Source organism: Phoxinus phoxinus, assembly GCF_949152265.1.
Source record: "Phoxinus phoxinus genome assembly, chromosome: 1".
Classification (NCBI taxonomy): Eukaryota; Metazoa; Chordata; class Actinopteri; order Cypriniformes; family Leuciscidae; genus Phoxinus; species Phoxinus phoxinus.
The window spans coordinates 37,616,997-37,632,588 of record NC_136876.1 but is presented as its reverse complement, the minus strand read 5'-3'; the positions used below and the strand labels follow the sequence as shown (position 1 = coordinate 37,632,588).

Here is a 15,592-nt window from a genome sequence, read left to right as displayed (position 1 = left end):
TGAGGACCTGCACACGTTACTTAAAAAAAAAAAAAAAAAAAAAAAAAAAACCTTTTAGAAAACATAGAACAATACAATATGTGTGGTTGCTGATTTTCCTCATTTTGTTCTCAGATACAGGATATTTTTCTCCGGCATCTTCCCGCATACTATGGCAAGTCAAGTTATCAATATAATTATCTATGACCCCATTTTAAAAAGATTTGATTTGATTAGTTAATTCTCTTGAACCTTTATTTAACTGACAAAACTACGAAGAAAAGATTTCCAAAGTTTTCACTGACTAACTGAATTGTATTTTTGTAAATATAAACAAATTTGGATTTTGATGGCTGGAACACACTCCAAAAAAATTGGGAATGAGGCAAAATAAAAGTGAAAAGACTAGAATATCCAAGATAAACTGTTTTGAGAGTCCACAATAAGCATGTGAATTTGTAATGGGTGAAGTTATTGTGATTTGGTATAAAAGGAGCATCCACCAAAGGCTCATTCTTTGCCAGCAAAGATGGGTCATGGACTCATGGTTAACTACTTTGTGCCAAATTTCATGAGATAATTGTCAAACTATTCGAAAATCACATTTCTCAATGCAAGATTGCAACGAACTTAGGTCTTTCACCATACCATCCTTATGAAAAAGAAGTTTATTCAAGTGTGCTTATTAGTATACTTCTTTTAAACTAAAAAGAAAATATCAGAAATATAGTTTATGTATTTCTCAGAAATATACTTAAAATTGCACTTAAGTACTTGACTTATACTGACTGAAAAGTCTTAGTATATTTGGTGTATACTTTTACTCAATCTTTTTATCGAGATAAACTTAAAAGTATATAATTAAGTAGCTTGTAGTTGTTTAATCTTTTGATTGAGTAGCCTATTAAATACTTTTTCTCATAGTTTTACATACTGTCTTATAAACTTTCATTGTTTAAAAATATTGATTTATAAAGAAAACAGATATTTTCCTAATTTTGAGTATCTGCATTTTTTGTGTAGACTAGTCCACTGGTAGTGTACATAGTAATTTACTTCTAATCTACATTTTCCCCAAAATTGATTGAATTTTCCACCTATCCATGTTTTCACTGTAATACAGTCACTATTTACGCATCTTCTGAAAGAGTACCAAATCTCCAGATCAAAACACAGGTGAAGAAGAAGCAGAAACAAGCGTTAAAAAATGTGTAAGATAACGTGATCATCAAACATTAAACAGCATATAAATCAAACCTACCAAACGTTACTGAATGAAATGTTGAACCTATTAAGAGGAAACGACTGTGAAGCTTTGGGGTGTTGATGGACTCGATCTATTCCATCTGTGTTTTGATCATCGTTCTGAATCCGATCCGGACGTAGTCTGACAAAAATGCGATTTTCTCACCTTTTTAATTAAAATGTGGCTTTTAAATGAAACTTACCCATATTCAAGTGTATAAAGCTAGAATAAAATATTTTTTAGAGTTGTAAGGTTGGAAATAATCCAAGATTATTTCAACGCAACTAAGACACTTGCTTTTCTCTCAGACATTTCAAGCACAGCAATGCTAAGACTGATGTGGGCCTATTAGGCCAAAGCTTTTGGACAATGGGGGAAATTGTGATGGTCTAATTGGTCAGTTTGAATTTCTCACACCTGAGTGTTAGTCACATGGTCGGGGGGAGATGACAAAACAAGTTGGCAAATGTTCTTCTGGTCTCTTTGCTTTGGATGCTGAACTGAGACAGAGGCTCTGCCTTTGTCTCTCTTTTTCTCTCTCTTTTTCTCTCTCTTTCTCTCTCTCTCTCTCTCTCTCTCTCTCAGGTAACATTTTACATTTATGCTGGGTACAAATGGTTTAAATTATCATTACATCATGTTGTAACTATTTTAAGTGTAAACATAACCTTATTGCACATTGAACCTTTTTTAATTCATGGAGTCAGATTAAAACGAGATAATTGCATATGAGAACATGTGTCTTATTTAACCAAAATTCCTTTGAGACGCTGGAAAGACTTGAACACGCGCGTCCTTTACCGGCTATTTGGAAACCGGAAGTTGGGCCGAATAGCCGGCTTTTACAGAGTAGTTATTAAAGTAAGAGTATATTAAAGTATTGTTATTTTTCAAGTATAAAAATAATAATACCTAAATAGGAACATAGTATACTTAAGTGCAAAAAGAATTTAAAAATAGTAAACTATAAGTATGGTTATGTTCACTTATAAAACTACTAAACTAGTAGTTTACTGAGGGTACACTTTAAAGTGTACATTCATAAACTAAAAATGTGCTACAAATATGTGACTAGTAAACTATCAGTATAGCTATAAGTTCACTTGTAGTTGCAGTGCAAACGAAAAACTTAGTTGTAAACTAGTTGTGTACTAGTTTACTAGTACTGTTACACTTATAGTACATTTACAAGTATACTTTTATATACTAAAAAGTGGGCCAATTTAGTCCCAAGTAGTATTAAAACAGTACACATACTGTACAAGTATACTTCTATTACATTGATATTAATATACTTACTAAAAATAAACACTGTCCCCTCTATACACAAAGTATACTTAAAAATAAACTTGAACTTCACTAAAGTTAATAGAGAGCCGAAGTCCCGCCCCTCCGCTTCCGGCTCATGGGACCTTATTTCGGAAAAAATATGTAAGGTAGTCAATGGCGAGAGACAACTTATCTTTTTATTCCGTCCGAACTGTGCCCTGAATTACACATATGATGTTTGTCAATTTAAAAGATAATTATGAAAGTCAAGAAAGTCGCAGTTTGTCATAAAACAGAAGAGTAACATTTAGTTTTATGTGAAAATCGCTCAATGAACTACATCTCTCGTCTCGCACTTTGTACGTCACCGTTGCTCGTATGTGTGCACTGCAGTCCGGTACAAAACACTCAGGCACGACGGCGTAACGTTACGATTATAACGTAAGACTATAGAAAAAATGACAGACGTTAGCTTCAGTAAAGTTAGCTTCATTCATTGAGTGAAAAGGTATGACGTCATATGTGGGCCTTTTCGGTTTGTAGTCTTTGTAATTACGTATTTTCACAGTCTTATCCCTTAACAGGTTTACATCAAACTGCGACTTTCTTGACTTTAAAATGTATCTTTTAAATTGACAAACATCATGTGTAATTCAGGGCACAATTAAACGGGATCAAAATATTTGTTGTCTCTCGCCATTGACTACCATACAATATTTTTCCGAAATAAGGTCCCATGGTGGTCAACTGGAAGGGGAGGGACTTAGGCTCTCTATAAAATGAACTTGAACTTAATTTTCGGGCATACATTAAATTGTGAAAAGATTCAGGGAATCCAAAGAATCCCAGTCCATGTGGGGCAAGGCCGTAAACCTCTGTTAAATGTGTGTGACCATTGAATGAGAAACATTTATAATCACATTAAATATAATAATCACATTGCCCGGGAAAACTGTTGGCACTTGTGTGCTGTGGTCACATGAGTCCACGTTTCAGCTTGTTTTAGCAAAAAACGAACTTTGAGTTCTCAGTCCCAAAGTCGAAAGGGACAATTTAGACTTTGATCGGCGACAGGTGCAAAAGCAAACATCTGCCATGGAATGGGGGTGCATCAGTGCAAACAGTACGAGTGACTTGCATGTGTGTGAAGGTACCACTGGCGTGGAGATGTATATTGGGATTGTACAGAGACATTTAATGGCATCAAGATGACATCTTTTTGGGATGCCTCATTCTGCATGTGCTACAACAGTGTGGTTTCGTAGACACTCTACACATGAAGTCCAGATCTGTCTCCTATTGAAATGTGTGACCCATCATGAAAAGGAGAATAATACAACGATGACCACGGACTGTTGAGATGTCTTGTATCAGGCGAGATTGGGCTAAAATTCCACTTGCAAAAATGCAACAAATAGTATCCTCAATTCCCAAATGATTAAAAAGTGTGATTAAAAGGAAAGGAGATGTGACAGAGTGGTACACTGTCCTAACTTTTTTGAAGTGTGATGCATCCATCAAAATCCAAAATTAGTTTTTTTTTACAAAATACAATTAAGTTGGTCAGTTAAATTGGACATCTTTTCTTTGTACTTTTGTCAGTTAAATAAATGTTCAAGAGAATTAACAAAGCACAGATTTTTGCATTTTACAAAATGTCCCAACTTTTATGGAAATGGGGTTGTAGCTGACTAACACATATTCGATTTTGACAAAATTGCAAAAATGACTTGTGATGGTCTTGGAAGCATTTTATTACATTTTATTTAATATTATTTTTAGCAAATATTAAAATACATTGTTAATATAAAAATGGATGTTTATTGTAAGATGTGGTCCATTTAAAAAAAGCAGAATACATTCGTATCATTGAGCCCTGTAAATCTGTGCTGCCCTAAACCAGTTCGTAGATGTCCAACTTACTAAAATTAACATCATATTCATTTGACATGCATGTTTTTGTCATATAATACTTGTCAAATGATCAGGGCTGCGTTTCTTAACACCATCTTGAGCTAAGTTGATCGTAGAGACCATTGGTTTCAATAGTTCTACAATCTGCCTAGGCTTAAGATGCTTTTGGGAAACGCAGCCTAGGATGATTCATCAACATCATATTTTTTACAATGTAGACTTACTGGTGTTGATGAGGAACTGGTTGGAAACTCCAGGGTGGTCTACATCATGAATGGCAGCAGCGAACAATGCAGCCAGGATTTCAAGATCAGTGAAAACAGCCTGGTGGGAAGATACAGGAGTACAATGGTCATTATGTATAGTGTCGGTGCTGACTTTGAAATCTGGATTTCAGAATATAAAACGTTTTGCTCCAGAATGAGCACTGGCTCTCCCATGTTAGCATATACTCACGTCCAGTGCCGGTGTGGAGAGCAGCACATGTGTTGACTGTGTGACATCAGCGGCATGCAGGCTGTTGTGATAGGCCACGTTGGCATGGTAGTGGTCTTCCAGTGTCATTACATAGGTGATAAACGTATCCACGGGGATCCCAAATGTCTTCAATAGATCCCTTTCCTTTAATGCATTGCAGAACGTAGACAGAACATAGTGAATGGTCAATATAAAGGATGAAGAGGTTTGCTATTGTAACTAGTAGGGCTGGGTAATTCAGTTGGGTATATTTCAGTTGTAATGTCTAATGTCTATTACATATAGTATGAAGAAATTATTTCTCTGCAAAACAGACTGCAGACTCACATTCACAACTCAGCAGGAACACTGATAGAGGAAATCTTCTAACTTTACGAAAATGAACGACTATGTTGAGTGAGTTAGTTCAGCAGAGTGCTGTCATTGCTGTGGCATGTGCAAGACGGGAAGTAAAAACATATTTCCACATAGCCACTGAAAATAGGCATTGAGTAAAAGATTGATTTAGGGATTTTAAGGAATCAATATATCGATTTTTCAAATAGAGATAATTGGAAAATCAATATTTCATAAGCACAGCACAGAAGCATTCATAGCAAAAACCAGGGACCACACACCTGGAAGATAGCAAACATCATGCAACTTAGAGGTCTGTTATTGGAGTACTCAGCCACATGGAAGATATTAAGGCCCCACTTGTTTAAATCATTCAGCTCCTGTAAAGATAAATTCAATTATAACAAATCCATTCGACAAACAGACTTTTTAATACTGATAATGGTAAAATAGAGTACTGTATGTATGCATTGTGTCTGTACCCTAGCCAGTGCGTCCTCCTGCTCGGTTTTCACCCCGAAGCGGGGCAGGGCTGCACTAGTGAGGCTCGAGCTATGTGTAAGCTTCTTGACTCCGCTGATGTGAGACATTGGTTTCTCTCGCTCCCGGAGCGTAGGAGAGGGAAGATCCACCTCATTCTGCTTGTCTGGGACACAACAAATGCATGGACTTTAAACAGATGACCGCTCATTTCAAATCATTAAGCATTGAGTGTTTCTCTCAGAGCAGTGCATGTACTCTACTATAACCTACTGCAATGCTGAAACTTAGGTTCTGCACTTTTGAAAATAGAAGCAAAGGGCTGAGATGTACAGAGCAGAGCGTGAGCGGACTCGCTTACCTAGGAACGTAGTGGAGATGTATTCGGACACCTGATTCCCAGAGCGGCTCATCTCAGACAGATGGGACAGTTCCCTGTTTAACATCCTTTTGAACTAGAGATAGGAAAAGGGAAAGATGGAGATAGATAGACAGGGAAGAGAGGAGAGTTATAAGTATACAGTTAATAATGTTAATAATGCAGAAAATGGAAAGTTTTAGTCCATTTGAAAAGAAATGGACATTATATATATTAGCACATAGTAAGATGTCAAAATAATACATGTCAAAAGGCATAGTTCATCCCAAAATGAAAAAATAAAAATAAAAAATCATCAAGAATGTTGGGGGTTTCAGACAACATTAAACCCTACTGACTTTTATTGTATGGACAAAACATGGAAGAAATAGGCATACAGGTTTAGATTGACAGGTGGTTGAGTAAATTATGACAGAATTTAAACTATTTGGATGAATTATCCCATTACAGCTTATATTCTTCTCTATTATTCAGATTGGTACTTTTGCTTTACGCATATAGACATAAGACTTGTGTTGAAAATATCTGAATTATGTTACCCAAATATGCCGTGTATGTGGTACTGCCAGGTTATATAGAGCTTGTGCTTATAAAGCGTGCAGATATTTACATGCAAATAAACCTAGGGCATTTCTAATGTTGTAGCTGTAACATTGTGTGGTTAGAGGAAGGGCCTGTCTTTAATTAAAATCGAATTAAGTAATTGCCATGGGGGGAGAAAATTTTTGAATGATCTTACATCTCCGCAAACCATTGCTTAAAGGATAATTCCGGTATTTAACACCTTGGGCCCTATCTTGCACCCAGCGCAATTGACTTTGAACACCGACGCATGTATCATTCCTATTTTGCACTTTTCCCTCCACAGACGCACGTCGGTAAATTAGGGAATGAACTTGCGCTCGCGGGGGCGGTTCAGCGCAAAGAGGAGGCGTGTTCCGGCGCAAAACTTCAATGGTGCTATTTTCCAGTTTTAGAAAGCAATTGCGCCACAGACCAGGGAAAAAACAGTCTAAAGACAGTGGCGCGTTGCGCGTTAGTGATATGGTATTTTAAGGGCACGTGCTTGGCCATAATGTTAACGCGCATCCACTTTGATTCTTTAATATAAACAGACGCAGCAGTTTTCATTTTTGCAAATCATACATTATTACAAGGAAAAATATTAACACACGAGGGAAATCATTGTTGTGTCCGTGAAGATGTGAGAAAGATCTATCTAGATAAAAAAAATAAAAAAAATCTCGATTATGGCTACACATTTACCCAAAATATACGCCTGTTTAACCGAAGCTAATTTGGGTTGGTTTCTCCCATCCCCATACAGTGTCACTTCTCTGTGTTTTACGGCCCTGACGAGAACGTCGGTCTCCTCGGCTGTGAACCGCTCCTGGCGTACACTGGCAAACCCGCCGTTATAATAGTAATCCGCCATGGAACAAGCGCGCCTGCTCTTAAAGGGAATGTGAGAGGACGCTCTGATTGGTTTATTTCACGTTACGGCCAAACCACACCTATGAATAATGAAGCTACTTCAGACCAACCCCTTTTAGATTTGCGTTGTGCGCAAGAGTCATTTATCCCGCCGGGAAAATAGCAACAGCGCCGGGATCCGCCCACAAAGTTACTTGCGCTTTGCGCTTTGACACTTGCGTTTCAGATCGTTAAAATAGGGCCCCTTGAGTCTATATTGTAGTTTGTTTTGGATGAACAAGAGTGGTGGACAACATTTTTTTGACAATGGTTCCTCTCTCGAGTTTTTGACTATAATAGAATTGGCCATGGACCCATTTAACATTGGAGTCAATGGGCATGTCCGAAAATGTCATGAGAGAGGAACCATTGTCAAAAAAATGTTGTCCACCACTCTTGTTCATCCAAAACAAACTACAATATAGACTCAAGGTGTTAAATACCGGAATTATCCTTTAACCAAAAAAGAAAACAGTTTCGTAGCAAAATTAGTTGTTTATAAGAAACAAAATACGTATGTGCCTCAAATGACTGAAATTGTGCAACTTCAGCAGATAACACAAGACAACTACACAGTCGCACAGCACGACTCCGATAAGACCCCTGGTCTGTCCCACTAACTGGTCCTTCACACATTACAATCTCCATGGAAACCAGCAGGTTTCCTTAGCAACTGTCTCCTCATAGTGCCTCCTGCAGCCTGATGGGAGTGAGGCGATGGGTTGGGTGACAATCTGAGAGAGTAGGCAGGTGTCTGTCTCTGACCTCCTCCAAGGTCAGCACTCTCTGTATCACTCTCCATCTATTCTGTTATTCTCCATTCTGTCTTTATCTCTCTCTTTAAGCCCTCCTTTTTGTTTCCTGTCTCTCTTCATCTCTGTCCTCCACATTCTATCCTTTTTTCTCTGCAGTCATATTTTTCCATTGATTGTGTTTCTATTCATTCTCTTTCATGGTGTGCATCTAATTCCCTTCCTAGATGATATGGACGTGTGTGTACTGTGTATTAGACATATGCAAATGTATGATTTACATTACATGCATCATTATGGTTGTTGTTGTTAAATCTTCTATAGCTAGCAAAATATAACGTGTTTTAATGACAGTGTCCCTGACATCAGGTTTGACGACAATGTGAGAATGCCATAACATAATTCACAATATCTTATCAACAACACAATAGGGGAAATAACAATCAATGTTAAATCTAATTTTTAATTGAGTCCAAGTCATTTTCCTTTCACAGCCACAGTATAAACTCCCTCACTTTAAACCTGAATCTTCCTGAATTTTTTCTTAGGGATCAGTACACAGTAATGTCTATCTCACACAGAGTTTATATAAAGCTTAATTTACAAAACTCTCTTTCCTGTGCAAGTGCATATTACACACTGTACCAAGGATCTGTTTGTACTGTGCTGAGTCATTATTTAAACATTCACAGAGTGCCAACTGTTTTTAGCATGCATGCATCCTCTAGAGGACCAAGATGATACCAGATCATGTGGAAAGGAAATCAGACCAAATTAATACAAATATGTGTTACTAGGGGAGTCTGATAATATCTGTTGCCATTATTATTTATTAAGACTAAGCTTGATGGTTGAGTTTGATGAAAAGGTGAGCACAAAAACGTGGCAGCAACATATTAGTTTAAATCTTTGAAGGTAAATTACATTGTGATTTTATTATAGTCGTACCAATTCATATATAGTAATTGTACAATAATTATATTACATTTATATATATATATATATATATATATATATATATATATATATATATATATATATATATATATGAGTTAATGATTAATAAATATACCAATCTAAAATGCTGTGCTTCTGCATTTCAATGAGCTAATATCTACAGGTCTATTCAGCAACATAGATAAAACACATCTGTCATTCAACAATTAAGAACAAAGAAATAGAAAACAGTTCCCTGAAACCCCAGAGAGCATCCCTTTCCATGTTGAAATGTGGCACAGAGTCACAGATTGTGTCCCAATGTTTTTAATTATATCTGGCAAGAACAAACCTTAAGTTTTACCTGTGATAGATTTAAGTTGTGTTGTTGCTGGATAGAATTAAAACACAAACACTGACTCTGCCACATTTCAACATCATCATTATCCGTGTCAAACATCTCGACAGTAAACAAGTCTTGGATAAAAGAACTATGCAGAATCAAGCTACCAAATATTGAGCAGATAAAGCTCAATATTATTAACTTAAAACATTTAGATCCCACTCTGCCCCCCTTTCCTCTGGTGTTCCCCAAGGCTCTGTCCTTGGACCCCTATTATTCATTATTTACCTTCTCCCTCTTGGCCATATTTTTCGCAAACATAACATCCAGTTCCATTGCTATGCAGATGACACCCAGCTCTACCTATCCACCAAACCCACTACATCTCTCCCTCCCATTTCCCTATCTAATTGCCTTCTTTAAACTTTCTCAAGCTCAACAGTGACAAAACTGAATTCCTCCTCATTGGCACCAAATCCATCCTCTCTAAAATAAATGATTTCTCTATCTTCATCGACAATTCATCTGTGTTCCCTTCCCCTCAGGTTAAGAGCCTAGGTGTCATCCTGGATAGCACTCTGTCATTTCAGTCCCACATTAATAACATCACTCGGTCAGCATTAGTGTTAATTTCGTCAGACGAGACGAGACGAAATATGTTCGTCAACGACTTTTTTTTCCATGACTAAGACGAGACGATGACGAGACTGCACTACTGTTCAAAAACGCTGACTAAGACTAAATTAACATGCATTATTGTTGACGAAAAAAGACGAGACGAAAATGTTTTGCATAAAATAAAAAATAAGATAAAATCTCTCTTCATTTTGGTCTACAATCGTCTCTGCTTTTTAATCAGCTGTTACGCCTTTAAAATATTCCGAATGAGTTCGCGCTGTTGCTCAAGTAACGTTACGAAGCTATGGTGTAAAAAAAATAGCCTCCTGGAAGTTCCGGGAGTCTCCCGCATATTGATAGCGGCTCACTGATGCCCGCGAATTAGTTAAAATCTCCGGAATCTAGAGCGAGCGCGCCCGCGAGACAGAGACTGTGCCCCAAACCGCGCAGCGCGTGCACGGCAGAGAGGGAGAGAGAGCAAGAGACCGCGCGCGTGTGCCTCATGAAGTATCATCAGAGAATGTCTAATAGGAACGTTGACGGGCTCTGGTATCATCATGAAAAAAACTCAGCACCGGGGAGCACCCCCAACCAGAAACGTCTGTTGGGCCCCAGCTTTTAATTTGTGTTGGTTAAAATAAAATACTCTTCAGAACAGGTTCCTCATTTGTAAATGTGTCTCCTCAGAAATTGAAACCCAGACATGTTTAACAGTTGCATTCAACAAAAATCATTCAACAAGTGTATTTTGTCAGGTTATGACATTTAACCAATATTTGAGATATGTGAAACACTTTTATACTGAAATGTTAATCAGAAATAATCTCAGTAATAATGTGTTATTTAAAAAAAAAAGACGATTTTTTTTACTAAAACTTGACTAAAATGAAAAGACTTTTAGCCGACTAAAACTTGACTAAGATACCTTAAGTTCTCTTTTGACTAAAACTAGACTAAAATGATGAGACTTTTAGTCGACTAAAACTAGACTAACAAAAAAAGATATGTGAATGACTAAATATGACTAAGACTAACAAGGACATTTGGCACAAGACTAAGACTAAGACTAAATTAAAAATAGGTGACAAAATTAACACTAGTCAGCATATTTCCACTTACTTAATATTTCTCGTTTACGTCCATCTCTCTCCCCCAACAGTGCTGAAATTCTGGTTCACACCCTGGTCACCTCCCGCCTAGATTATTGCAACTCTCTTCTTTATGGTCTACCTGACAAATCCATCCATAAACTACAACTGGTCCAAAACTCTGCTGCCCGTATTATTACCAGAACCCCCTCCATCAGTCACATAACACCTGTCCTGCAGCAACTTCATTGGCTTCCTTTCAAATATCGCATCATTTATAAGATTCTCCTCCTCACATTCAAAGCTATTAATAATCTTGCCCCTGAGTATCTCATTGAGCTTCTCCATATCAAGGTTCCCGCCCGTTCGCTCAGGTCCTCCTCCTCCATTCAGCTCATCCTCCCTCATGCCCGTCTGGTTACCATGGGGTTTAGGGCTTTCAGTCATTCAGCCCCACATCTCTGGAACTCTCTGCCCCAGTACATTCAACACTCCACGTCCATAACCATTTTCAAAACTCAATTAAAAACTCATCTTTTTAGACAGGCATATTCTCTTTAGTTTTTAATTTTTAATTCTTTTTTGCTGTTGTTGTTGTTTTACTATGTTATGATAATGTTTGTTCTCGCTGATTCAATGTTCAATGCATTGAGTGTTTTATTGTTGATTTTGTAAGGTGACCTTGAGTGTTGAGAAAGTTCGCCTATAAATAAAATGCATTATTATTATTATTATTAAAGCCTGTTCCCAAACCAGATATAGAGGGAAAGATGGAGGAAGTGGGAAGAGTGCAGTTGAGGTATCCTGAGAACCGTACAGGTTCTGTCGAACTCCATGCACTAAAACAACTTAAGCCAAGTGCTTTGGCAGCAGCCATTTTCTCCCTAGCTCTTAAAGTGTCACTGACTAAGTGCCTAAGTTAGAGCTCAGGTTTAAAACCACAGTTGAGGTCTGGAGACTGGTACAAATTTGGAAACACAAGCATACAACAAACATCGGTCTTATCACATGTTGTCTGTTCCAGAAGCACCTTCTTCAATCACCTAAGCAACTTTTCTTCCCCCCACATTTCTGTTTATCATCCTGCTGCGCAAACATCCTTTATCCTTTTCAGGACCTGAAGTTTGTTAACAGATATTTAGCAACCTTTTTCTATTCATGCTGGGCCTACCTGGTCCCACCATCCAATCAGCCAGGGTTTGGAGCAGGTATCACAGAACAGATCCATGAAGGGGGTCCTACGCTCGGTGGCCTGACCACCCCCATCCAGCACCCCATCTGCAGCTGCCTCAAGCTCCAGCTCTGACCCTCTTCTCCCCTGCAGGGGGCTGTAGCTAGAGGAGTGGGCCAGCCGGTAGCCTCCGGGCACAGGTGAGGGGCAGGAAGAGGGTGTTGGGTCAATGGCCTCCACCACGCCCATGCTGAGGGTGACGGACGGCGTGGACCGTTGGCAAAGGCAAGAGGCGCGGAAGTGCACAGGGGCCGAAGCGCGGCGGGTGCTCCAGCGGCATGTGGGTGCGGTCAGGGTGTGGGCAGAGAGGCCGCAGCCTAGCCGGCCAGGGTGCTCCAGAGTGACGGCTGCCCCCAAGAGGCGGGGAGCAAGGGGGTAAAAGTCCAGCGGCAAGCGCTCGCTAAGGCTGTCTCTCTACATGCAGCAAGCAGTGTGAGAACCAGGCCCTCCTGAAAACCACTGAGTGGGCCCCACGGCGATCTGCAGGCAAGTGTCCCCTGCGAACGGCCCGCCAGGAGCCGCCCAAATCCACAGGCCGAAAGAACTACATCTCATCCCAGCAGCTGAGTAGAGCTGACCCCGATCAAACAGGAGGGGGAGAAAGTGACAAGGGGTGGAACGGACAAAGATGGAGTGTCAAAGAGAGGGAACCGTCTGAAGGACACAGAGAGGATGCGGAGGGAAGGAGAACAGAGGAATTATAGGAGGTAAGGAGAAAGATGGAGATGGAGCAAATAGCTAGCGGAGAGTGACTGAGGGATGACAGGACGAGGAATGAAAACAACAACAACACACAGGTAACAGCCGGAGAAAGCGGTTAAGAGGAGACAGAGGACAATGGAAACAAGCAGACAGAAACACAAGAAAAGACGGGGCCTTTAGTCAAAAGCCAAACTACACAAGAGAGCGGTGGTCTGGAAAAACATCCTTTTTCTCTCTCCCTGCGTCGACACCCCTCCCCCACCGCAGAGCTCCAGGACCCGGGCCCAGCGTTCCCAGCGAGTTGTGTTCAGAGCGCACAGTCCATGAAGCACAATACCAGTCACAACGCAACTCTCTTCAGCAGCCCCACTGTTTAATCCACACACGATGTCAGCCTCGCCGATGCAGCTCAGCCGATGCTCTGCCTCTCGCTCTGTTTCCCTGGATGCTGTAGACAGATCTCGCAAGCTAATCAGCCGCTGTGGCAGAAGGCGCGTGCTTGGGTGTGTGTGTGTGTGTACACGCACCCTAAGAGCGCATGTGCGGCAGACGGCATGTAAGAGCGTAGAAAATGGACAAACGTCTGCGTGTATGTGTGTGAGATGTATTTAATAGTCTGACAAAGAGAAGGGGAAATAATCTAGGCTTTAGTGTTTCCGCTCGTGTGTGTGTGTGTGTGTGTGTGTGTGAGAGAGAAATATGAGAGATCTTCAATTCACACATGTTGTAATATACACACACAAGCACTGCTTGCTTCTCATGCTGATGTCCATCTTATGAGGTATAGCAAAACACATGAAGCACCAGTAATATGGCACATGGAAACAACCTTACAAAAAGCTGCACATCCAAAGTCATGGTACTGTCTCTTTAAACAGGCAAGGTATGGAAGAGAGCAACCGATTTTTCATTGGCCAGCATCTAAATCACATGCCTCATGGCCACAGCGAAGAGCCAATAGATTAACTGGCAGGGTAGACCTTGCTGCTGCTCGATAGCAACGAAGGTTACAGCAGAAACACTGGCATCAGGACCAAACTGCAGCCCCTCCTGCCTCCATGTCCTCCCCATCCACAAACCCTCTTTTTTCCTCCCTCTCTCTCCTTCTCTTCTACAATTCTCAAACCAGAGCAGCGTGTATGACAAGGCTGGCAGAGTTGCACACAAAAGCTATTTGCTTCCGTTTACAGATGATGATTAAAAATACATTAAAAAAGGAACATCATTCAGATGGGACCATATCAGATCCGGCACTCACAACCTGGTCAAGAATCTTTCTCCGGATACGCATAGATGTAGTCCTTCATGTATGATGATTCACAGAATGCAGCTCTTGAAACCATGTTTTGTAAAATGTACAGGGTGGAAATTATAAACCATGAATGGATACTTGAAATGGGGAAAAAATACCTAGTGTATTAGGCCACAAACTTATGGTAGACTGTATGTTGACAAAATTGGTCTTTGAAAAGATAGGACGATACGGTAACAAAAACTAAGCAGCACAGATGCAACAGTAAGTGATTGAAGAAACACCTTGTTGGAAGCCATCTCGCTAACAGAGCGGTGGGTCTGAATGGTCTCCAGCTGGTCCAAACACCAGTCAAGTTCCTCCAGAGTCTCCCGAGCCAGCTGCTGGTATGTCTCATCTGCACAGGATATAAGACAGCCATCAGCATCACAACAGCACTGTCGCATACATTTAACACTCACTGTGAGAACTTCGTTTGTGAACAGTGGGGATGTTGTTTCCTGCCAGGAGGACATAAAGAATTGTTTGAGTGATGTCTTCAAAAAAAAAAAAAAAAGCTTCCAAGCATGAATATTTCAAGAGATTCATATGGAGAGATCAAATGCCTCATAAATAATGAATATTTTTACTTGTAAGAATGAATAATCATATTTTTTTTCAAACCAGAGGAATGAGAGAATAAAAAGGAAGAAGTCTACAGCGGCTAAATTTCTGAAATCAAGTGACATAAACCAATTTACAAACGTATAAAAATATCAAAGAAAGCTCAATAAAAAGGAACTGTTACATCGGTTATATACAGAGGAACCATGTTGTTTAACACTACAAATACAACAAATGTATTCAGTGTGTAGAAAAATAAGTCTAGTCATTGTTCATAGACAAATAATAAAGCAGAAGTCACACTTAACTGATGGGTCTAATTCAAATAGCTAAAATATAAGGCAAGAAGTATGTGGACACCCCTTTATAAAAAAAAATATTTTTTTATGAAGTCTGGCATGTAGGAACTGGACTGGCCTGCACAAAGCCAAGGCAGGCGACATCACCCGCCTTCAGTGTCTGACCTCATTAATGCTTTTGTTGAACATTAATTTCAAAAGCATAAACCCCTCCT

At 39.5% G+C, this 15,592-nt stretch overlaps 1 protein-coding gene across 3 annotated transcripts in view; it reads right to left on the bottom strand.

Annotated features, from left to right (window-relative positions):
• The window catches only part of pde4a (phosphodiesterase 4A, cAMP-specific), a 58,915-nt gene that overhangs the window by 5,553 nt on the left and 37,770 nt on the right, over nt 1-15,592 (bottom strand). For 2 of the 3 annotated variants that reach the window (XM_079613076.1, XM_079613077.1), the window contains exons 6-11: nt 14,760-14,872; nt 6,063-6,156; nt 5,704-5,867; nt 5,503-5,601; nt 4,865-5,029; nt 4,633-4,732 (exon numbers count right to left, since the gene is read on the bottom strand). In XM_079613076.1, the coding sequence (XP_079469202.1) occupies nt 4,633-4,732; nt 4,865-5,029; nt 5,503-5,601; nt 5,704-5,867; nt 6,063-6,156; nt 14,760-14,872 (735 nt within the window). Of the gene's footprint in view, nt 1-4,632; nt 4,733-4,864; nt 5,030-5,502; nt 5,602-5,703; nt 5,868-6,062; nt 6,157-12,461; nt 13,729-14,759; nt 14,873-15,592 lie in introns of those variants that run through there. The other variant, XM_079613078.1, reaches the window with a different exon arrangement.